Raw genomic sequence first — 23,260 nt, forward strand, 5'->3', positions numbered from 1 at the left:
CACTGATTCTAGCCCTGAAAGATACCTGCTTGGATCTCTTTCTGCCTCTCTGTTTCCTTTTCCTCTGCTCCGTCTGTTTTCCCCTCTCTGCCTCTGTCGCTCAGCTCTAGGAAACGTCATCACAGAATCGGAAAAGTTAGAGACCGGAAATAGCTATCACTGTGGGTCAGCTAGTCCATCTCTCAGAGGCCAAGTGCAGCTCCCTCTGGACTCTTTTCAACTGCTTTTCTACCTCTGGCTGGAGGGTGGCTTGCAAATCTCCAGTGTCTGCTCTTTACCTCCACTCTCCATGGGGTGGTGAGTGAAACCGACTGAATGGAAGTGACTAGATTACTTTCAGGGCGATGGTGGATTGGGCTCACAATGAAGATTTACAACTGATGTGGAACAAGTTTGGAGGGTCTCTGCCCCAGTGCCTGATAGACAGGGGCCATGTCACAAAAATCGCCACCAGAGCCCGTACCAACTGGCTCCTTTGTTAGCAGCCTCGGCAGAAGAATCCAACAGGCCGTACAGAGTGAACTTCCAGGCTAAGGTCGGCAGTTCTGATCAAAGCGTGGACAAAAGGGAGAGATTTGAGCATGTAGGTCAAGAGGCTGCGCTCAGTTTGACCTCAACTCTAGACCTAGCTGGGAAATCTGTTTCTGCTGCTGCGGTCAGCGCCTTGTGTGTGATATGTGTGAAAGTCCAGACGAAAGCCAGCGGAGTCTCCGAGTGGGCCGGTTTATTGCAAGTGGAAGCAGCATAAACAAGCGTCAGCTCACAAGCCCAGAGCACCGGCATGCAGCATTCCAGCATCGCAGGCTTCCTAGCTACATCAATCACAGTACCTGCACAGCTGGCCCTGGGGCAGGGACACAGGCAGCCCGAGGGTGATGCAGTATATTGGGTAGGGGACGTTTTAAGTCTGCTTTACAGTCAGTCTCGGGGAGAGGTGGTTGGAGGGTAGCTCCATAAAGGCAACGCAAGCAGCGTATAATACTCTGCACTTACACGGCACTTTTCGTCAGCAGACCTCAAAGCATTTGTAAGCGTTCTTACCTCCAGTTTACAGATGGGCAACTGGGGCACTGAGAGATTAAGTGACTTTCCATAGGGAGTCAGAGTCAGGAGTGGAAACAAGATCTCCTGAGAGATCTATGGCCTAGCAGATAGATCACGGTGTGTGACTCAGAAGACCAGGGTTCTATTCCCGCCGCTGGCCTGCTAGACGACCTTGCGCAAGTTACTTCACCGCTCCGTGCCTCGGTTTCCCCATCTAAGCACAAGGCTGATAATACTGACCTGCTCTGCAGAGTGGTTTGCGATCTACTGATGAAAAGCAATACATGCATTATTGTAATGCCCAGACATGCTCTATAACACCACCACGACTCTTAATGCTCACCTCAGTTAACCCTCATTATACCCTTAGTTGGTAAGTTTCATTGTCTCCACATTACAGATGGGCAAACTGAGGCACAGCCCCAAAGCCTACATTTCCACTCATTCTGGCTGCTTGATTTTTTGTGGGGGGGCCCAATCTGCAACACTTGCAGCCTGATTTTCAGAGGTGCTGAGCACCTGCCGCTCCCAGTGACTTCAACTGGAGCGCTGGGTGGTCGGCACCTCTGAAAACCAGGCTGTAGGTATCCCATGTTGGGCACTTAAAAGTGAAAGCACTCAAAATTAGTGGCCACTGCTAAGTGATCTGGCCAAGGCCACACAGGAAGTCAGTGGCAGAGGTGGGAAATGAACCAGGGCAGTCCCTACCTACTGGACCACAGCTTCCATTGCACAAGCACCCAGAGCTCTTTCTAGATTGTACATATACATATGGATTACCCACTCTCTATAGACATACAGCTCATCCATTCATTACTGGAATACAGCCACCTCTACCCAAGGGAGGCTAAAATGCACTGTTTCCGGAGCGGAAGTTGAGAATGAACTTTTGCTTTTGAAACGACAAGGGGATTTTTCCAGAGGCTCAAAACAGTCCCCCAGGATTATCAAGTCTCACTGTAATAACCCCTCCTATTGCAGAAAGCATCACGCAATCCCCACAGCAATTCCAAGAAGCAGAGCCTTTGGTTAGTGTGCCTGTTAACTGTAATTTACAAGCCCAATTTGGGGGGTGAAATTTATGCTAATTCAAGGGGATTGATTTCACCTCTTCATGCAGATGTATAGCTTCCATTCTTTGTCTCTGGGCTGAGCTGTGTCAGTTTAACCTCGCTTCTACCAACGTCATTTAGATCAATTAGGGATGAGTTTAAGCTAAACCAAATTAACAGCGTCTACACAGGGTTTTGCACCAGTTTGAGTAAACCACTTTAAACAGCAATAAAAGTTAAACTGATGCTACTTGTGCGTGTGCAGACAAGGCCTCACCTGGTGCAAATTTGCATGCAGACAACCCCTAACTTTATCTATGGTGCCCCTCCCCTAGCATCTGCCTGTCATGCGATAAGCACTGATTTCACTCGCAACCCTTACATCTCAGCATTAACGATGGAGGAGAATAGGCGCCTTAGAAGATCTGCAGACTGGAGAATGCTATTTTCATGACCCAACATTCCCTTGCCCCTTGGTGCTATTTTTAACCCACTTCGTGGCACATTTAACCAAGGCTGAAAGGAAGTTAGGAGCTGGAGAGGTGGGATGCGAGCTGATATTTTTAGAAGTTTGCTGATAACAGGAGAGCTTCCTGAATGCTAAAAATATAACAACCCTTATTGGAAAAAAAGCAGTGGCCCATCTCCCAAAGTGGTGTGTTTACCAGCACTTGGGGACAAGAATTTTTATATGGCCACCGTCAAGCGCAGTAGTTGGAACACCAGATTAATGTACTGTAGGGAGCAGTGCTGAATCGGCTGGGGGACAAACCAGAGAGGACCCATCTGCTCAGAAGTACAATAACTTCCTATGTGATCCTGCAAGGAGTTGAGGAGTTTCTCCTTTGAGATGCATCCGATGAAGTGAGCTGTAGCTCACGAAAGCTTATGCTCAAATAAATTGGTTAGTCTCTAAGGTGCCACTAGTACTCCTTTCCGTTGAGAAAGCTTTTCCAACACAGCACGAATGACATTTGCAACACTGAGGCCACCCACACACTGCCCCCCAGTAAATAAAAAAGTAGACACCGGTAACAAACAAGCAAATCAAATACCTCAAGCAGAGCTTTTTACCCCCAAAAGGGAAAAGTGTCCGATTTCATGAAGTCCACTAGTGCAGCAGTTTTCAACCTTTTTTCATTTGCAGACCCCTAAACATTTTCAAATGGAGGTGGGACCCCTTTGGAAACCTTAGGCATAGTCTGCGGATCCCCGCGGATCACAGGTTGAAAACCGCTGCACTAAGGAGAGTGTTATAAGGACTACTATTGATTGTGTACGGAAGGTGCTCAAATACAATGGTGATAGGTGGTAGTGTAAAACCAGCTGGATGGATCCCTACTAAAAGGCAAACATATCCCCATTAATAGACCAATTTTCCCCAAAACATTTCCAAGGAAACTAAAAACAGTTCATTCCACTCAAAATTTGCGGAGGAAGTTTATGTTATTTTTCATGTAAATGAAATAACCTCCCCACCCCAATCATTTACATTCAAATTGAACATTTTCTTCTCCCTTTTTTCCGCTGGAGTAAAAAGGGGGAGAGAAACCCACACTGAAAACATTTCATTTTGAATCGAATCAAAATGAAATTTGTCCTTTCAACAAAATAACTTTTTTTTCCCCCCTGCGGAAAATTCTGTCTTGTTCAAAAAGGAATATTCCTGCCTCCGCCCCCAAAAGAAAAAACTTTCTGACAAAACAATTCTGATGGCTCTAGTGACAATCCAAACCGGTATCTCTGTTGCTGTATTACCCCAGCACAGCAGCCACTGTTGCTGTGAGTTATCAATGAGCTACACGGATTTGGCATCAAAAGTCTCTAGGCTGGGCCCTCTGTTTGGCACGTGCTCATGTTATGGGGAGCATACAAATCCCAGAAGTGACTCCTAGGAATTACTGTTAAAATGGGGGCGATGTAATGCCCTGGGCTGAATTAAGGCTAAACAAGGCCTATTCCCCCAGTGATTCAAACCACCCTCCCTTTTACCTGGACAGATTTTTCCTACCCCTGGAGCAGATCTACCTCTCCCAGCACTCCTGTTGATGGAGCCTCACCTTGATCCTCTTCCTAAACAGGCGATCTCGGGTGCTGCGCTGCTGATTACCCCTCTGACTCACTGCCCCGGATGCCAGGATTCCCGAGCCTTCCTTAATCCAGCCCTCTGCCATGTAGAGATGATGGTGTGAGCATACCAAGCTGGATCCCAGCATACAACAGGAAAATCCTTGCAGAGGTTTCAAAGTATGGGGCATGTCTGTACACTTAATCCTTAAGAAATTGATCAGCATTAAGGCAGCGGACTCCTACAAGCGGGGTCAGGGAAAGAATGCGAGTGTCACTGTACCCCCCCCCAGCCCCCTAGCTACAGGCACAGGGCAAACATCTAGAGCATGTGCATTTTTATGAAGCCTGAGTAGTTCTAGGTGGAAACTGTCTGAAGGCTGATTGCGGTCGGCAGACACTCCACTTGAGTTCAGGCTGGTTTCTAAACTACAGATAAGCATGTTGCTGACTACAGAAAAAAGCTGCATAATGGAATACGGGCCACTCCCAGCTCGTCAAGAGACCTTCCTGCCTGAGAAGTCGTTCAAGCTCAGTCCTGCAGGCAAAACGCCTGCTGAGTTCAGTGGGAGTTCTGTCCGAGTAGGTGCCACAAGCGTAGGTCATAAAGGTTTCGGGATATTCTGACATGTATAACAAGACCGTTAGACACACACAAACCTGGCATAAATCAGCAAATCTCCACTAACACTGGTGGATCTCTGCTGATCTACGCTAGCTGAGGCTCTGACTTCAACTTGAAAGGGGCTCAACAGATTTCAACTTTAAAGGAACAGAGATCTGAGGGTTTGTCTCTCGCTTACGCTTCAGGAACGCACATATAGCTTTCCAATACCAACAGCGCTTCAATGAAATGAACTGAACTGAACTGTCTGGAAGCGGTGTACTTCTTCTTAGTACAAGCAACACCTTAGATCTCTCTAACTAAAAGCTTAAATTCTTTTCTATTTTGTTTTTGCAATTTGCTGACTGTGCCCGACAGCCCTTTGCGTAGTCGATTTCACTATTTTTTCATGTGCAGTCAGTTAGCAAGGTACAAACCAGCTAACTTCAAAGACCCTTATAAACATGCACCAGGGGAAGAGGAAAACCACCCTTGTTAAAAATCCTTTGGCATGGAAATTTTAAAACAAGATTTTGGGACGTTCAAATTTTAAAGGGGAATAAATGGACATTTTTAAAAATGAATTTAAAAATATGAAGCTGATCATTTCCCTTTAATCAATCATTTTTATAGCCTCTCGTCCGGCAAACCCTTATTCTAAGGAGCAGACGCACTATGGACTGCAAGCTCAAAATGATCAAGAATGCAAAGAATCTCATCTATTATTATTTCTATCATCGTAGCATTTTAGGAACACTGTACAAACACAGAACAAAGACGGCCCCCACCCCAAACAGCTGGTAATTTAAGTTCTGCTTCTTATAAACACCAATATAAGCCCTGACTTGGCCATCCATACTTGGTCCATAAAATATCTAAGCCCATCCTTAAAGTGACAGAACCCTCCCACTACTATATCCTTCTCCCCAATTTACAGCTGGGGAAACCGAGGTAGAGGGCCCAATCCACTGTGAGCACAAACAGGCACAAGCCCTAGTGAAATCAATGTCCGCAGGAGGGTTGAATCTGGTACAGGGAGATCAACGGCTTGGGATCTAGCGGAGTCTTTGATGCAAGTGCTCTCTTTCCCAGGGCGCTGTCCACGAGGGGAAACAGAAATCGCTCCTGCTCCCACGTGGAATGACTCTCCACAGCCACACAACAGAATCTGGAACACCGAGAGTAATTAGTTCTCTTCTCCGATGGACCCCACTGACCTCAACCAGTGCCTTGAGTCTTACATTTTGTATTTAATATTTGCAGGCCTTGCAGTGAAGGGTTTGGGTAGCTGAAGCCCCCTGCGTACTGTAGGTTAGCTGCAGTGGAAACAACTGCTCTGCATGCTTGTAAAGCACTCCGGCTAAGATGCCGTTTACACGACAAGCTAGGGGTGCGACTCCCCTGCTCGTGTACATATATTAGCACCTGCACACCCCCAGCTAGCGCAAGTATAAATAGCCGCATCGCCGCAGTAGGTAGCCTGAGTAGCACCATCGGCAGTAAGCACCACGGCTTAGCCATGCCACTTACAAAACCACCAGTTGCGGGTGTGTACACGACCAGGGAAATCACACCTCTAGTTCACAGTGTAGATGGAGCTTAAGCATAATCAAGTCGACAGGGCACTGGAGTGGGAGTCAGGAGATCAGAGTTCTGCCACTGACCCGCTGGGTGACCCTGGGCAAGTCATTTCACCTGATGCCTCTGTTTTCCCTCCCACCCTATGGCTGTTTAGAGTGTAAATTTTTGGGAGCAGAGACTGTCCCCTGTTGTGATTTACAGTGCCCGACACAACTGGGCCCTGATCCTGATTGTACCTCTAGATGTTACTTTACAGATGGTAAAAATAAACCTGAAAGGGCCACGTTCTCCAGAGATAAAGAGAAATTCTCTCCCCACAGTATAGCTTAGTTCTAAGTAGCTCTGGAGCATGTAACATGGTAACCCTCAGCTCCGCTACCAGGAAAGAAAAGGGGACCTCACTGGGCCAGAACTCCATTATATGAGGGCATGTCATTCAGATGAGATCCTAAGGGTATGTCTACACTGCAATAAACCCACGTGACTAACCAGCGTCAGCTGACGGGCTTGTGGGGCTCAGACTGCTGGGCTATAAAACTGCAGTAGAAACGTTCAAGCTTAAGCTGGAGCCCAAGCTCTGGGACCCTGCAGGGTCTATACTGCAATTTTGTAGCTCCAAAGCCCATGTCAGCTGACACAGGCTAGCTGTGGGTGTTTTACTGCTGTGTAGTCATGGAACCAGAGAATCTTAGGGCTGGAAGGGACCTTGAGAGGTCGTCTAGTCCAGTCTCCTGCACTCACGGCAGGACTAAGTATTATCTTGACCATCCCCGACAGGTGTTTGTCTAACCTGCTCTTAAATACCTCCAATGATGGAGATTCCACAACCTCCCTAGGCAATTTATTCCAATGCTTAACCACCCTGACAGTTAGGAAATTTTTCCTAATGTCCAACCTAAACCACCCTTGCTGCAATTTAAGCCCACTGCTTCTTGTCCTGTCGTCAGAGGTTGAGGAGAACAATTTTTCTCCCTCTTCCTTTTAACAACCTTCTATGTACTTGAAAACTTATCATGTCCCCTCATACCTTTACTTTATGTATACAGGTTTCCGAGTAGCAGCCGTGTTAGTCTGTATCTGCAAAAAGAAAAGGAGGACTTGTGGCACCTTAGAGACTAACCAATTTAGTTGAGCATAAGCTTCCGTGAGCTACATACAGCTCACTTCATCGGATGCACGCATGAAAGCTTATGCTCAACTAAATTGGTTAGTCTCTAAGGTGCCACAAGTCCTCCTTTTCTTTTTATGTATACACTGCATTGTAAACCCGGGTTTAGGTTTGAGACCAACCCCTCCTACCATCTACATGCAAATCTGTCTGACTCTGGTCAGCAAGCACTCAGGTGCAAGTCCTAGGACCCACTGGGGCGTGGGGAGCGAGTGGATCTGAGCCCGAGACCAGCTGAGACTCAGTTCCAAGCCCTGTCATTTTGCAGTGTGGATGCAAGTCAAGCTGCAGACCTGAGCCAGAAGGTCTGCATGGCACAATATGGATGTATTAGCACAGGTGTGAGACCCAGGTCCAGCAACCGTACCACCAGGTTTACGACACAGTGTGGACACTCCAGCCTGGGATTGGATACACTGAGTCCACAAGCTTGGGTCCCACAGACCCCAGTTTATCATGTAGTGTAGACAGACCCTAACTGGCCTGCAACTCCCACGAACCTGACTTTGTTTCATTGTTTATTTAAGGAGCCTAGATACTATGATGATGGGCACAAGCTAAGGGATACGACATGATGAGAGAGGAGATAACTAAAAGATAAGAAGATGGCTCGCTGGATAATCGGGATTTGATCTGATTGTAATTAGGTTGTAAGCTCCTGAGAGCATGGACAGCAGTGGACCATGCTGTCTGTCAGCAATTAACACATAATAGTAAATCACCATCATTTGTCTCTATGCACACATACACACATGAATTCTCCACAGCTCTCTCTGAAGAATACACGGTAGGCAGCAATCCTGCCTGGGTCTGTGGGAGTTGGACTGAGGGAGTCTCATAGGGCTTTTCCATCTTTGCATGTATCTGACTGCCGGGACATACGGTGGGGAGGGCACATCTGGAGTCAACCAAATACAGTCTGCAAAACAAACAAGAGGAGGCCTAGGCCCCCCGGCATGAAGTCCTGCCCATCCAGCGCTGTAATCCCCACAGCTTCTCCGACAGTCAAACAGAAACAGCCCAGGGTTTCCACACAAGGGGGTTTTATGACCTAACATGGTCTCTGAGGCAGACGGTTTTCTTCCCCCTTAATCTCCATATTGTGTTTCTTGTGGCCACTCCGAGAGGAGGATAAGAGTACGAATGCCCCCCCGCCCAGAAAAAGGAAGCACTGCAAAGGCGCCTCCAGTTTAGCATCCCCCCCGAGGACTGGCCCATTTTCTCTTTCGCTAGCAGTGTTGTTCCAGCGGGCTGAGCACATGGTTGGCTTCGCTGAAGCGCCCTGTCCTAGCCTCACCCGGGGATTGTCCCTCACAGGGAGAGAGCAACTGAGAATTGCCAACGCAGGCAACAACGGGGGAACGCTGCTGGCATCAGGACTCGGGCACTGAGTCTAACACCAGCGCTGACTATGACTCCTCCTTTAACCTCTAACATTTAATACGTGAACCAGGGATAACAATGCTCAAGAGGGAGTTCTGAGGCTGAGGTCTCGTCTACACACAAATTTGCTCTGGTCTAGTTAAACCAATGCAACACCTCTGCACGGGACGATCTTACTTGGATTTAGTTCCAACCTGTTCCTAAAATGAATCGAAATAAGCCTGGATTAAGCTGAAATAAGAGTGTCCACATGGGTGTTTGTGCCATTTAACTAAACCGGTTCAAGGGGTGCCACTCAGTATGTAGACGATCTCCGCGCGAGTTAGCTTCCGGCAATACTCTGTAACTGAAACACAATCTCCACATGCCGAGTGCTATCTCCAGGAACGGCCAAATCCTGAGGGTCTCAACACAGAGATTAACCCTGATCAGAGAAATAATGAAAAACCAGTTTCATTCCACGTGTGGATTTAGAGCCAGGCCGAGCGCCCTGAAAATTTCTTGGAAGGGCACATTTCCCCCGCACTGTCTCTTCGAGGGGGCGAAAGAACCATCCCATCTCATGGCTCGTTCACCCTCAAGCCTCTCTGCCAAGGTAAGGGCCTATTAGTGCCAGAGCAAGTGAGATGCCTAAGCCCATTTCACCTACAGTGGAACCATCTTTCCTTCCATCTTGGTACATCTTTGGCCCGCGTGACCACTCCATTGAGTGCTTCCTGAACGCCATCCTCATGCCGCTCCCTGTGAGGTCAGGATTCTCACCCCCATTTCGCTTCAGCAATACTGAAGCCTGGAGCGGGGAGGAGACAGAGGCCTTGTCCACACTTAAAAACACCACAGCAGCAGAGTGTTTCAGTGTAGACACTCGCTACGCCAACAGGAGAATTCCTCCCATCAGCAGAGGTAATCCACCTCCCCAAGAGATGGTAGCTTGGAAGAATTATTCTGTTGACCTAGTACTGGTTATACAAGCAGCTAGGTCGGCATACCTACATCGCTCAGGGGGTGTAAGAAGTTTTCACACCCGTTGGCGACGCAGTTGGGCCGACCTAGTTTTCTAGTGTAGACCAGGCCTTCCACGTGAAGTCTGTGGCAGAGCGAAGCTTCGGCCTCCTGAGGCCCAGTTATGAGCCAGCCTTTGTATCCTCTGGCTAACAGCGTAGGGCTCGATTTGACCTGGGATTGTGCAGCAATTTCTCTCCTCACTAATTCCCACTGTGCCCCAGTTCTTAGCCCCAGTCTACACCTAAATATTAGCTCGACCTAGCTACACTGCTCAGAGCTGTAAACATTTTTATGCCCAGAGTGATGCACTTACGTTGACCAACGCCCCCGCCCCCAGCGCAGACTCAGCTAGGTTGATGGAAGAGTTCTTCCACCGACCTAGCTACGCAGCCTGTGGGAAAGGTGGAATAACTACATCAATGGAAAAACCCTTTCTGTCACTGCAGTAAGCGTCCACACTGCAGTGCTAGGTTGGTGTAGCTGCAGTTATGCTGCTGTGTTGCCGGTAATGTAGACATAGCCTTCGTTTCGCGTCGGAGCTGCCTTTCCAATTCACTTTCCCTGACAACAAGAAGGCCCCACTTCAAAGTGAGACTGGAGCAGTCAGTCGCTGGCCAGTATAAACAACCCCAGACCTGCTGTGACCCCATAACAAGGAGAGGCCAAACGAGGTAACTTCCCACCCGAAAGGGACAGCCAGTCCCTTTGGAAATCTTCTAAAGACAGCTCCAAACAAGAGGGTTTCTTCAAAGGCGGCCCTGTGTTTTGAGAGAGCCCCGAGGGGAAGGGGCCCATCTCCCACGTTCCATACGGTACTCTAATGCGACACAAATGTTGAGAGCACAAGAAGTCTGTTCTACCCCCCTCACGCACCAAGGAGACATCTGACAGCAATTTCCCAGGCTGCCGGAGGGACCCGTCTTTGAGGAGACCTTGCCGTTTCACTTCCCAAGGCCAGGAGCAAAGTAGCGGCGCATTTAACAAAAAACAACAAACCAAACGAGGTCTGTGTTCCCAGCAACGAGGTTGCTGGACCCAGGATGCCCAGAGAAAGTGGCAGGAGGGTTGTCCTCAGCAGAGGGTCCACATTCTGGTGTCCTGGGAAGGGAATACAGGGGTGGGACATGGGCTCAACATGCCAATCTGGGCAGAGTTAATAGGATGGCGCAGGCGCCCGGTCAGTGGATCAAATTGTGGTAGGAGGGGAGCAAGGCGGAATTGCTGGAGGGGAGCTCTGTGAGCCTTGCCCAAATTTCTTCTCTCGGAGAGCGCAAATAGTGGGGATCTCAGACCCCAGAGATCTGCTGGAGCACAAATTTTCAACCACCCTCCCTTTCTTTGTGCTAGACGGGAGGAGGAGCCTCAAACTCTTTTCTGATGTGACATGAGGGCATGGAATCAGCAGGATCGTTATCCCTTGGGCTAGGGGCCTTGTGGGACTCCCCCTGCCCCCAAGTTCTAGGGCCCCCTTGCCCCTCTCCAGCTTCCATAGAGCCATGCTGCCAGGGACCCCACAGCTGCCCCTGCAAAGGGAGATTTCATGGTGCAGAGTGGGAACCTGGAAAAGCTAATGCGGCCCCAAACTTCTGTGGATTCCTCACCACCAGTTGGGAGGGGACACATATACCACCCGTCCAGCCCTCACTTCCACGCATAGATGGGGGGACCCTCCCCCTGCACCCACACATGCAACCCATTTCATTCTGTCCGTGCCTAGTGCAGGACAGTCCCTTGCTCTAGGTTGCTTCTCCAGGGCTGTGCTAGACTGTGTGCTAAATAACCCAATGACAGGTGTCTCTTCACTTCCCGGGACAGCCCGTTGCACAGCCAAACAGATATTCAGACTCGGTCTTCCTATCGTTCATCTCATCCCGTCCTTCCTAGTTATGGCCATCACCTAGACAAGACCCTCTACCCTTGGTGTCCATGTCTGCTGAATGCCCATAGAGAGTTACCAACTCCCCCTCACCCTGGCGCGCTCTACACCTATCGAATTCTTGCTCCAAAAATCAGTGCCCTCCAACCCGAGCACCACTTTTGCTGCTCTCCTTCAAATTCCCTCTAGCTCGCTAGCCCTGTGGGGCTTAGACCTGAACACAGAACTCCAGACCTCGGCTCACAAGGAAAGAAGTCTGGTCTAGAGGTTAAGACCCTCCGACTGAAAGACAGCAGAGCAGACCTAGGTTCAATCCTCAGCCCCGCCACCAACTCCTTGGGCCAAAACAGGTGACACTTGAAAATCTGGCCCTACATGTCCCCATGGGAGCTGCTGGGTGCTGCTGACCACCTTTGAAAATCGGGCCGTGGCTGAGAGGACTAAATGGGAACTGATCTCTCTGCGGGGGCTGAGCACTTCACTACCTGGTCTTCAGTCTCTCTGTGGAGATGTCTATGTCGCAGTCAGAGGGGTGACTGCAGCATGCGAGGACGTACCCAAGCGTAGTTTGATCCAATAGCAGGGAAGCCATGGCAGCATGGGACTGCCACTCAAGTACACACTCGAGGGTCCCGGCTGGACTCCTACAGCCTGAGCTTCACCGCTGTTGGAGCGAGCTAGCTCAGGTGCGTCTACACGTGCTGCAGCGTCACACCTCTGACTGCAGTGTAGACAGACCCCAAACCTGAGTTTCCCCATCTGTTCCAATGGGGATAGTAGCACTGTCCTAATTCACAGACATGTGGTGTGTTCATCTCTGGGGGATGCACCAATGTTACGGAGGAGAAGAGGGTATCCAAAAACCTAGGCAGGCAGGAAAGGTCTGAAACGAACTGGGCTGCGGGAATTCCTCCTAATTGCTCTGTTTTCTCCTCTCCGAGATGTGTCTCGTGGATGGGGAGAGGAGAACGCCAGTGTAACCGCAATTAGAAATTCAAAAGGAATGAAAAAGGGAAGGACATGGCGCTGAAAACCATCAAGGGCCACACAATTATAGCTGTGTTCTCAGCAGCTCGGCCAACACGCCAGCTTTTAAGTGCTTCGTTTAAGCCCGTTGAAAATACACAGAAATATTATGGGGGTGGGGAACTGAATGCATTTGGGGACCACTGCGAAAACAGCACTTGGCGTGTTAACGAATATTAACAAGTTGCAGTTGAACCCTTGCATCCAGTGACCTCTCAGGGCTTTGCAAACACGAAGTCCCATGCAACCAGGACAGCAAGGGGATGCTGCTGCCGACCAGGGCTGAGCAGAATCAGCAGAGCTCTGGGCATGGGAAGCCCAGGGCTGGAACAGCAGCGGCAGCTGGATGTCAGGCAGGGGTGGGGGGTCCATCGGCAGCCAGGCACGTGGGAGCTTGGACACTGCTCTCGCTACTAGATGCCGTTGCTCCCAGACGCGGACCTCACCCACAAAACGTTGGTGAACCGAACCTCCAGTCTGCAGACCCAAGCCGAGTGGCTCGATGGGGGCTGCAGTGAAAAGCTATAAACTGGCTCAGACTGTACAAGGGCCACACCTGCACCTTAGATGCACATCAGACATCAGGTGTGTCTTCCAGAGGAGCAACACACAGGGCTTGGCAGGCTGTGGGCTTCAAGCTCACAGAACTCCAGCGCAAGACTCTCCTTGACTTCAGTGGGAACATGACCATGCCCTCAACTAGCTAACCTGTGATAGCTATGGGAGGTCACAGGGATATTAAAGGGTAACTATGCACGCTGCACATTGGTCGTCTTTGCTCCCACTGTGTTTATCACCCGCCCGGGGATTCCATTAAGGACCAGGATAAAAAAAAACCCTATCACACTAAAGTTCACATGAAGGCTGTCAGTCAAGGTGGGGGGGGGGTGTCTTTAGGTAATCTGCTCTAGTTAAGCAAGAGGGGGGGCGCAATGCAAGGATCGCCAGGGGATGAGCACAGTGACCCCTTCTGGCCTTAAAATTTCTGAATTGATGAAAAAGTTCCTCTACAAACCCCAGGCTCTGCTCAATTAAATGCCAAAGGAGAGAGGCAAAGTGCATCATCCGTCCCAGCTATACCTGAACTGGGAGCTGCAGTCCGGGGCGATAAGGTACAGAAGACTGCAGCCTGGAGACACAATTCCGCTGTGCTGCTGGGCTCCCCAAAGGGTTAATTATAAATCTAATATCTTTTACAGATCAGAGGCAGATTTTCACACACGGAGCCAATCAAATCTACCCCTTATCTAACAAATCCTGCACATCACGGCTTTTCCGCCCGGCTCCCTTTGTTCCTTTGCAGCGCAGCTGGGGGTGGGGGAACTCTGAGGAGGAACCTCTACAATTCGTGCCTTTTCCCTTGCTTCTCTCCCCCCCACACACCCCAGCTATCAGCAGCATTGCCGCCCCTGCTCCCTTGGTCCCGAGAAGGCTTTGGATCTGCCAATCTCTGCAAAGATCTTGCAGGGTGTGCATTGTGAGGCCATTCTGCTTCCTTAGTGGGGATCAATTACTCAGACTCCCTCTCTCTCTTTTGCCTGAGTGATGCTGTAGAAATCAACCTCCCACGGGACAAAGTCACCCCAGTTTTCATGACAAATATGCCCCCACACACACACCTCGATTACCACCACCATTTCCCCTTGAAAACGCACCCCTGGGCTAGCTCTCCTTTCATTTACCCAGGCAAATAATAAAGATAATTTTTTTTAAATCCCCAGCTTTTTTTCTCCCCCAATGATCGTTTTTAAGTTCCCCCAGAAGTGAAGCAGACAAGATTTTTAGAAGGAAAAAAAAATCCACCTTAAGGGAAAGTGAGTTGTTTTTTTTTAAATGCCTCAGCCAAAAAAAGAAAGAAAACCACACACACACAAATATACCTTGGAAAGCTTCCAAATTCAGTAAGCTACTTAAGAAAATAAGTTAGTAGCCATTTATAATTTAAGATCATTACAGGAAAACCCCACCGCGGATCTCCAGGACCTTACAAATGACAGGGTAACCTTTGTGCTGAAGAAATGTGTTTCCTCTCTTGTCTTCCCCACCACCACCGCTCGCCTCCCCGTCTAGTTACTTTGGTGCCCCGGGGGGCAAATGCTGTCAAAGCAAAACTATCTCTGAGCTCACCCCCTGCCCAGATGGCTGCATGGACCTGGTGCAATATTTTAGAAAAGGTGGGGAGCAGCAAGGGCTGGTTTTCCATAGCAACAGCTTACAAAGGTCGGTGCTCCCACATCGTTGCCCTGTCTGCCAGTTCAGCTGCGGTTTGCAAATTCTGCGATTTAAACATGACATGCTGCCTCCCACCAGCTTGTAATCTCTGCACTCAGTAGATCGACAGACAGACAGACACCAGAGAAAGCTGCACCAGATTAACACACACACACACACACACACACCAGTGCCAAGGTTCAACCAAACACACACACGCCGGGTAAACCTTGGCACTCTCTGTAACAAAGACAGAGAGACAGAGAGAGAGAGACAGACAGACCTCTCGGAAAAATTGCACACAAGGGAAAGATCAAAAGGGAACACTTACATTTGCAGAATCCACTGGAAAAGAACCAAAAACAGAGAGGCGAAAGGAAAGGGAAGCATGGAAGGGTCCACAGGAAAACGTGACACACCACAACTAAGGACCACAGAGGAGGAAACACTGATCTAGTTATTCAGCCTACACACACTTCCCCCTCCCCCCGCCGAACAGCTGTAGGGGCCATTATCCTTCTTGCACAGTGCACGTACATAGCCGGAATGGCAGCAGTATTGCATGCAGGCGGAGAAAGCAGGGTCGGTGCGGGCGACGGAGGGACAGAATTAACTCCCCCACCCCTTTGAAATAAAACGCCGCACCCCGGCGGGCTCAGAGGGGGCAGGCCTCGGCCTCTTCAGGGAGGCTTTGAAAAAGCAAAATAGAGAAATGAATAAATAAATAAATCGACTGGCACCAAATCCCCTGCCCCTGAAAAGCGGAGATTCAGCATTTTGCGAGCGCCGAGTTTTTCTGCCTCCAGCTTCAGTCAAAGAACCTTAAATGCCCCCTGACTGTTCCGTTAAAGGGACCGGTTACATATGCTGCTCCTGCAGCATAGTCCCAACCCCCGTATCCCTTAACACAGAGCTGGGCACTCCCTTTTGGGAACATGACAGTGGCCGGTTGCTGTTTTCTTTAATGCACCAAGGCATTTCTGGTGGGAAAGCCTCAGTCCGATCAGCGCTCGCTGAACACTCCCCCACCCCACCCCCGCCGCAGCCCCTCAACCTTGGGTGAACCCAGGTCTGGATCTAGGAGAGCCTGCGTTGGAACGAAAGCAACCGGCCACCCTTCTGCCTGCTCTCACTCCCCATCTGATGTAATCAGGGAAGCTCACAGAACCAAGGAATTGTGGAGTCACTCCACCGTACATGCCTACGTAGAGTCATGCTGCCAATCACCTACCGCGGGGCACGGGATCCTGATCACGAGGTCCTAGACTTGTAACCCGCTCACTGGCGGAAGAATCAAAATCAACTCGACAGCAATACTGGGGAGGGGATAGGTAACATTTTCCAGTCATATCTTATTATGGACTGATCAGCTGAGAAAGAGCCACCACCTACTGATCCAACAAGCTTTACACGTGTTATTCCTCCCGCTCCTGGCTCCCAAGGCATTTGGGGAGCTAAGTGCAGGTCCGTCAATCCTAAATCCCAGGTGCCTGGAACAAGGCGGTGAGCTAGACGGCTCAGGAGGTTGGTGCAAGGAAGGAAGAGTCATCCGGTTCAAATCCTGGTACATGGGCAAAGACTCCAAGATGCTGGCTCCTTGGTGAGAGTTTGGGGTCTCTGGTTTCCAGAGGGCGTGCGTCCACAAGGCACAAATCACAACCCCCGCTCCTCGTGATACAAGACAGTCTCGATCCAGCTGCTAAATGACACAAAACCCAGCATCCAGGTTGGTCCCATGTTGGCAGTCTCCGCGGGATGGATGAGGACTGAATGAACCATGGGGATCTCACTCCCCATCTCATTCGCAAGAAGGTCTCCAAGACAAGGGATCTGGGACACATCAACACAGTGGTACGGGGGAACCATACACTGCTGCTAGCTGCTCTGTGGGGAGACGGATGGGCTCTCTCCTGCAGGGGTTTTCCAATACACAAGCACCACGTGAACTCAAAAAGAATCTAAAATAGGCCGGCTTGAATGGCAAGGAACCACAAAAGCCAGCAGCACTGCATCTTCTGGGTGCAGGAATGGAAGAGGCTTGCCCAGGGGCTCCATGGGACAAGGCATGAATGGGAAGAGACTGCAAGTGACCCTTCGTGTCTTCCAAGAGCTGGTAGTTGCCAGAAACCCTGCAGAACAAAGGCCATTCATCTCCCCACGGAGCAGCCAGCAGCAGCGTATGGTTCCCCCGTACCACTGCATTGGTGTGTCTCAGCTCCCGTGCCTTGGAGACCTTCTGGTTGTTCCCAAGGGGCTGCCATGATCACTATTCCCGATGGGGTACAGACCTATCGCACATGCCCATTAGGGTTTGGGTCCATATGGAGTTAATTTTCAGGCCCTTGAAGGTCTGTATGAACTGGCAGTGATCAAAAACACAGGGAGAGCAGAGAAATGTGGCCTGCAACAGGGCAGTTCTGGAGCTCCACAACTTCAAAAGGAGTGAGGTGCCCAACTCCCAGCAACTTTTAATAGGAATTGAGCACCTGCCCTTAGGCTCCCAGCCCACACTGCCTCTGCAACACACTTGCTAAGTGTGCTGCATCCCACTCAAATGTCTGACTCAAAGGATAAGAACGTACTACCGCAACCAGCTAAAAAGGAGTAACTTAATCTCAAGCAATAGAAATGTGTGCTTTTAGCACTGAAGATCCCGTGCTGACACTTTGCAAAGGAATGAGTGTTCATTTAAAACTTGGGGGCAGGACATTTTCCGGATTTTAAAATAATATTTCATGTCAATTTCCCCCTATCTGCCCCAAAGGCAGAGGGAAGCCCAGGATGAAGGCATGCGTGAAGTGGGCGTCTTTTAAGTTTTCCCGTTCCCTTGGGAAGACAGGTCTACACTGGATGCTAAAGGGGACAAGCCTTGTCCTTGCTAACTTTCTAAAGCTCACAATAGGCCCTCCTGAGTGAAATCCTGTTATGACTGGCCAGATGGGGAAGCTCTTACAGGGAACTGCAGGGGGTCTATGGAGAACTAAGTATAGCAAATGTAGTGACATCCCAACTCCTTCAGTGAGTAGGGCAAGTGGTTAGGATGACGGAAGACAAACCAGCTAAGCTTCTCTTGAAGGCTATCCGTATGCTGGCTGACCTCCTGGCTGCCTCTTCTCAATCACCCTTGTTCGCCACATCACAAGTTGCTTGGTACGCTAGTGGACACATGAAGCCCAAAAGTCCCCAAGAGCAAATGGCTAGGTAGAAGCTGCTGTTGTCCTGAGAATACGACAATCCAATTCTCCGCTTCTGTCTGAGGATCTCAGTGCCACTCATAACAGTCTCGCTGCTGCCTTATACCCTTCCCGTTTGTCTTATCCACCTTTCATCTGTTGTCTCTCATCCCACAGTCAGAGTGCAAGCTTCAACTTCTGCCCATATATAATCTGGTTGACAACCTATCCATGAGACAAACAATAATAATATCGGTGAGGACGTGGCAGCGTACTCATACCTGCGGACATCAGCTGGCGCGGGTGCTGCTTGCCAAAAGCCATTAAGAAAACCCGTGGTTTAGGTTTTACTGGATCCCAAAGGAGAAAGCAAGCTCCTGCCATCCCAGGAGGGAACAAGCCTTTGAATCCCAAAGCAGCCCTGCATCATTTTGCTAAGCATCAGAACGAGAGAAGAGCCCAGATCTCTCATCCGGACTGGGACTAGTAGTCCCCTGGCTGTACAGCCAGACCATGTAAAAACCAGAAATGGTTCAAAGCTGGGGACTATTTGTTTAAAAATCTCCTGAATGAATAATCATAATAATAAAATAACCCAGAACAAAACAGCCGAGACTTTCTTCCATTTTCCTGCCCGCTGTAAATCAAGTGTCACTCCCGAAGCCAGCTCCAAACCGCACGCTCTCTCCGCAGGAAAAATCAACAGCTGGCAAAGCCAGGGAACAGGTTTTAAATCCCTCTCACTCAGGAAGCACCAGCCCGGCTTGATCTTCGGGCCTGCAGGAATTTTTTGTGTGTTTGCTTGTTCCCGTCATGTTTCAGGGACCGGCTCTCTAAAGCACCAAGGGGCAGCTGGGCACCTGGCTCTCCCCTACAAGTGAATGTGAGCTGGGGTCCTGCCCTACTTCCCAGTGTGGTTAGCAGTGAAGCTTCCCTGGTGGGAGTCTGTTAATAGCTCATTTATAATAAGACAAATACAAATACGGGACCATTCAGCCAGCTGCCTCCATGGGCACCTGGCATTACCAAGCCCAGGAGTGCCCCAAAGGAGAACAAAGGGAAATTAAACATTAAAATGGGCTGGGACCACACCAGCGAGTGTAGATATCATCTGACAGCACCAAGTGACAGGCCGGGGGTGGGTCGGAGGGTGAAACCCAGGGGCAGCTAACCCAATGTAAGCAGCACAATCCAATGGTTAGAGCAGGGGAAACCAAGTCAAGGTGCCTGGGTTCTATTCCCAGCTCTGGACGCAAACCGGTGTGAATCAGTTCCCTTCCCTGTACCTCAGTTTCCCCAGCCATAAAATGGAGATAATGATATTTCACCACCTCTTTCACGCAACCAAAGATCTATAGCTGTAGAAGCGCACTGGGGTGACGCGAGGGGAGTTGGTTATTCTTTGTGCGGTGCTTAGGGGCACATGAAGTGCCATGTACCATATTCACTTGGTTCTCATCTCATTATGCGCAGCCGTTTGCACATCCCTGCTCTTTAAACTAGAGCGGGATCCGGGTGACGGACAACTGGCTGCCTGCAGAGCTTTCTGACAGTAGCTGCATTCTGCCTTCCCAGCTCTTGAAGCAATTCCTAAGCAGCCCTGGCTCCTGGGCTTCAAAACCCTGCCCTGGGTTAGGATCCACTCCTCTTCTCCAACATATTCACACGCACAGGTAAACACTCCCACACACACACGTATGCACAGGAGCTGTGTGTGTCCACAAAAACACACACACAGCTTCATGCATAACCCCCCACACACACACACACTTGTGTGCTCATGCACCTCGCATGCATGTGTCTGCACACACACGTTCCCATACTTACAGACAGCTCCACCTGCACGTATGGGCCCTCGCACAAAACCCACGCGCACACATACACCACCCACCCGCACGCACACCCACTTCGGCCGAGGACAGGAAGACCCAGAGCCTGAATGACGTCAGCTACCGAAGGGCGTGTGCAGGGTACAAACAAGCAGAGCTCCATCCTGTTCTCACACGCCCACTCCAGCTGCAGTGGCTTTGTCCCATTCAGTTGCTTCTCCACCCTGGAGAGCTCCTGCCCAGTCCGGAGCCTGGTGAGAGGCATAAACAAAAAGGCAAACCACCAAACCCTACCTCATCGCTTCCCCTTTCCCAGCTAGACGCTTGCCCCTCTCTCTCCTGGGTTTGTGATCTGCACCTGCCAGGAGAATGTCGGTCATGCTCCCACGCCCCACAAGCTGGTGCTGAAACGGGATCAGATCCTCCGCCGTTGTCGTTCAGCACAGCTCCCGCCGGAGTCAATGGAGCAATGCCAGTTTACGCCAGCTGAGGATCCAGCCCCAGGACCCAGGAGAAATCCCAGGCTCGGCGACGAGAGCAATTCACTCCAGTTAATTGTTGTTTAATGAAGGCGTGGCTGCAGCAACCCCAGACCCCCCCATCCAGATTGCGCTAAGTCAGGGGTTCTCAAACTGGGGGTCGGGACCCCTCAGGGGGTCGCAAGTTTATTACACGGGGGGGGGTCGCGAGCGGTCAGCCTCCACCCCAAACCCCGCTTTGCCTCCAGCATTTATAAAGGTGTTAAATATATAAAAACCTGTTTTTAATGTATCGGGGGTCGCACTCAGAGGCTTGCAGCGTGAAAGGGGTCACCAGTACAAAAGTCTGAGAATCCCTGCGCTTAGTAATGGAGAGCAAGGTGCCTGCGTCTACAGACGTCCCAATCTTAGGAGATGAGCGACACGTGGGCAGAGTGACAGATCCAGTCAAATACATCATGTCCCTAGACACCTGGGCTGTTTTCTTTTTTCCACACTTATTGTAAGTGCCAACTAGCTACACCTGTCCCTCAATCCAGCCATCACAAATGGGCTGATTTCTTATCAGGTAGCACAAAGTGGGTGAGTTTAAGGGGGAAGATTTGAAGGGCAGAAAGGAGCCTTACAGAGCAGCACAAGGGAAGCAGCAGATAGGGCACGGGGCTGAACTCAGAAGCCACCAGTTCTATTCCTATCTCTGCTATGGACCTACTGTGGGAACTCAGGCAAACCCTGGCCCATGCTCTGTGCCTCAGTTTCCCCTTCCATCCTGTGTCTGTCCTGTCTATTTAAACTGTAAGCTCCTCGGTGCAGCGACTGCCTCCTGCTATCTGTATGTACAGTGCCTCACACAATGGGGCCCTGATCTCAGTTGTGACTTCTAGTTTCTACCATAATATAAGTAATAATCTTCTAAGTATCGAAGCAGAGGTGGGTGCTAAGGAGCGGTTTGAAGGGGCACAGAGCAGAGGCCCCACCCATTTCTCCAGGGAGGGCGAGATAATTATAAGGCAGGGTATATTTAGCTTTGCCCCATTCAATTCTTTTTTCTATTACGTATTTTAGATGGTCTACAAAGAGCAGCTGTTCCTACAGCTCCGGGGAAGTCAGAATGAAATTTCTGCAAAGCCCCCCTGGCCACCTTTCTCTCTTCACTGAACTCTACCCCAGGCACGGCTAATTGTGCTGACACCAAGGTCAAAGCAATGAGGAGCATGCTGCTGGTACAAAAACTCTCCCTGCCCTGTCATCCCAAAGGTCTCAGAGTAAGACCCTGTCCTGGAGAGCCTGCAGTCTGAATGGATACAGGGCAGGAGGGAAAACTGAGACACAAAGCCTCACCCACCCAAGGGCACCCAGCAGGTCAGTGGCAGAGCTGGGAATGGAACCCAAGTCTCCTGACTCCACTATCCACTAGACCGCTGCCTCTCCAACTGATCTAGCACGTTGCTGAGACCATGGGTTTGCTGTAAGATCTTGCCGAGCACAAGCGGATCTAGGCTAGCGAGTCGGCAGAATGCAGCACACGTTCCCCTAGACCTTCATAGGGGTGTGGGAGAAAGGCCAGGGGGATTTTCATTCCAGCCCGGGCCAAGTCCTCTTCTGGAGGGACAAAAAAGATAAATTAAAGCCCCCTGCCCCAGAGGCCGATTGCAGCAAGTGGAGAGACCCCCAAAGACTTCAGAAGACTTTAGATCAGGTCGGCTTTCCTTGGGGAGGGGGAAGAGTGGGAATTCAAAGCAGCGCATTACTCCAGGGCTGGGCGAACAGATGGCTCTGTCCCAGATCACTCAAAGGAACCTGGACAGCCAGGGTCACTGCAAAGCTGGCACCAAAAATGATTAGGAGGCTGGAGCACATGATTTATGGGGAGAGGCTGAGGGAACTGGGATTGTTTAGTCTGCGGAAGAGAAGAATGAGGGCAGATTTGATAGCTGCTTTCAACTACCTGAAAGGGGGTTCCAAAGAGGATGGAGCTCGGCTGTTCTCAGTGGTGGCAGATGACAGAACGAGGAGCAATGGTCTCAAGTTGCAGTGGGGGAGGTCTAGGTTGGATATTAGGAAAAGCTTTTTCACTAGGAGGGTGGTGAAACACTGGAATGCGTTACCTAGGGAGGTGGTGGAATCTCCTTCCTTAGCGGTTTTTAAGGTCAGGCTTGACAAAGCCCTGGCTGGGATGATTTAGTTGGGGGCTGGTCCTGCTTTGAGCAGGGGGTTGGACTAGATGACCTCCTGAGGTCCCTTCCAACCCTGATATTCTAGGATTCTATAAAAGCTGGGCAGATCCTTCACCTAAACCAGACAAAAGACAGACCCAAACTGCCCCCACTAGAGCCCTGCCCTTGAGGAAGCAGGGCGGTAGGGGCTGGCCAGGCTGCCTGTGCTTAGCTGTTTCTGCTCGCAGGGAACCAGAGAGCTGATCAGCTCGAAGCTGTACCAGCTCATGCTTTCAATTATGAGCTCCAGCAGCAAGAGGATGTGGGGGGCGGCTGTCCACCCCCTGTCACCTCCCTGGGGACAAAGGTCTTTGCCATCATCAGCTGCGGCTTTGGCTGATTTGGGGGAAGGAGCGGGGGGAGGAATGGACGTCCCATTGCACAGCGCAGCTCTGTCATGCGGGGAGGAGTGTGTGTGTGTGTGTGTGTGTGTGTGTGTGTGTGTGTGTGTGTGTGTGTGTGTGTGTGTGTGTGTGTGTGTGTGTGTGTGTGTGTGTGTGTGTGTGGCAGAGTGTACTCAGGAGGTCAGCAAGGGAGACGCAAACA

At 50.2% G+C, this 23,260-nt stretch overlaps 1 protein-coding gene across 5 annotated transcripts in view; it reads right to left on the bottom strand.

The window, feature by feature from the left end:
* Positions 1 to 23,260, bottom strand: part of TET3 (tet methylcytosine dioxygenase 3) — a 173,126-nt gene that overhangs the window by 65,493 nt on the left and 84,373 nt on the right. Inside the window, exon 4 of one of the 5 annotated variants that reach the window (XM_073325181.1) lies at positions 1,285 to 1,308. The exons of 2 other annotated variants lie outside the window; for them this stretch is intronic. In XM_073325181.1, coding sequence (XP_073181282.1) covers positions 1,285 to 1,308 — 24 coding nt within the window. Of the gene's footprint in view, positions 1 to 1,284; positions 1,309 to 4,156; positions 4,279 to 15,348; positions 15,746 to 23,260 lie in introns of those variants that run through there. 2 more of the 5 variants (XM_073325186.1, XM_073325182.1) reach the window with 2 other exon arrangements.

This window comes from Lepidochelys kempii, chromosome 26, assembly GCF_965140265.1.
Source record: "Lepidochelys kempii isolate rLepKem1 chromosome 26, rLepKem1.hap2, whole genome shotgun sequence".
NCBI classification, from domain to species: Eukaryota; Metazoa; Chordata; order Testudines; family Cheloniidae; genus Lepidochelys; species Lepidochelys kempii.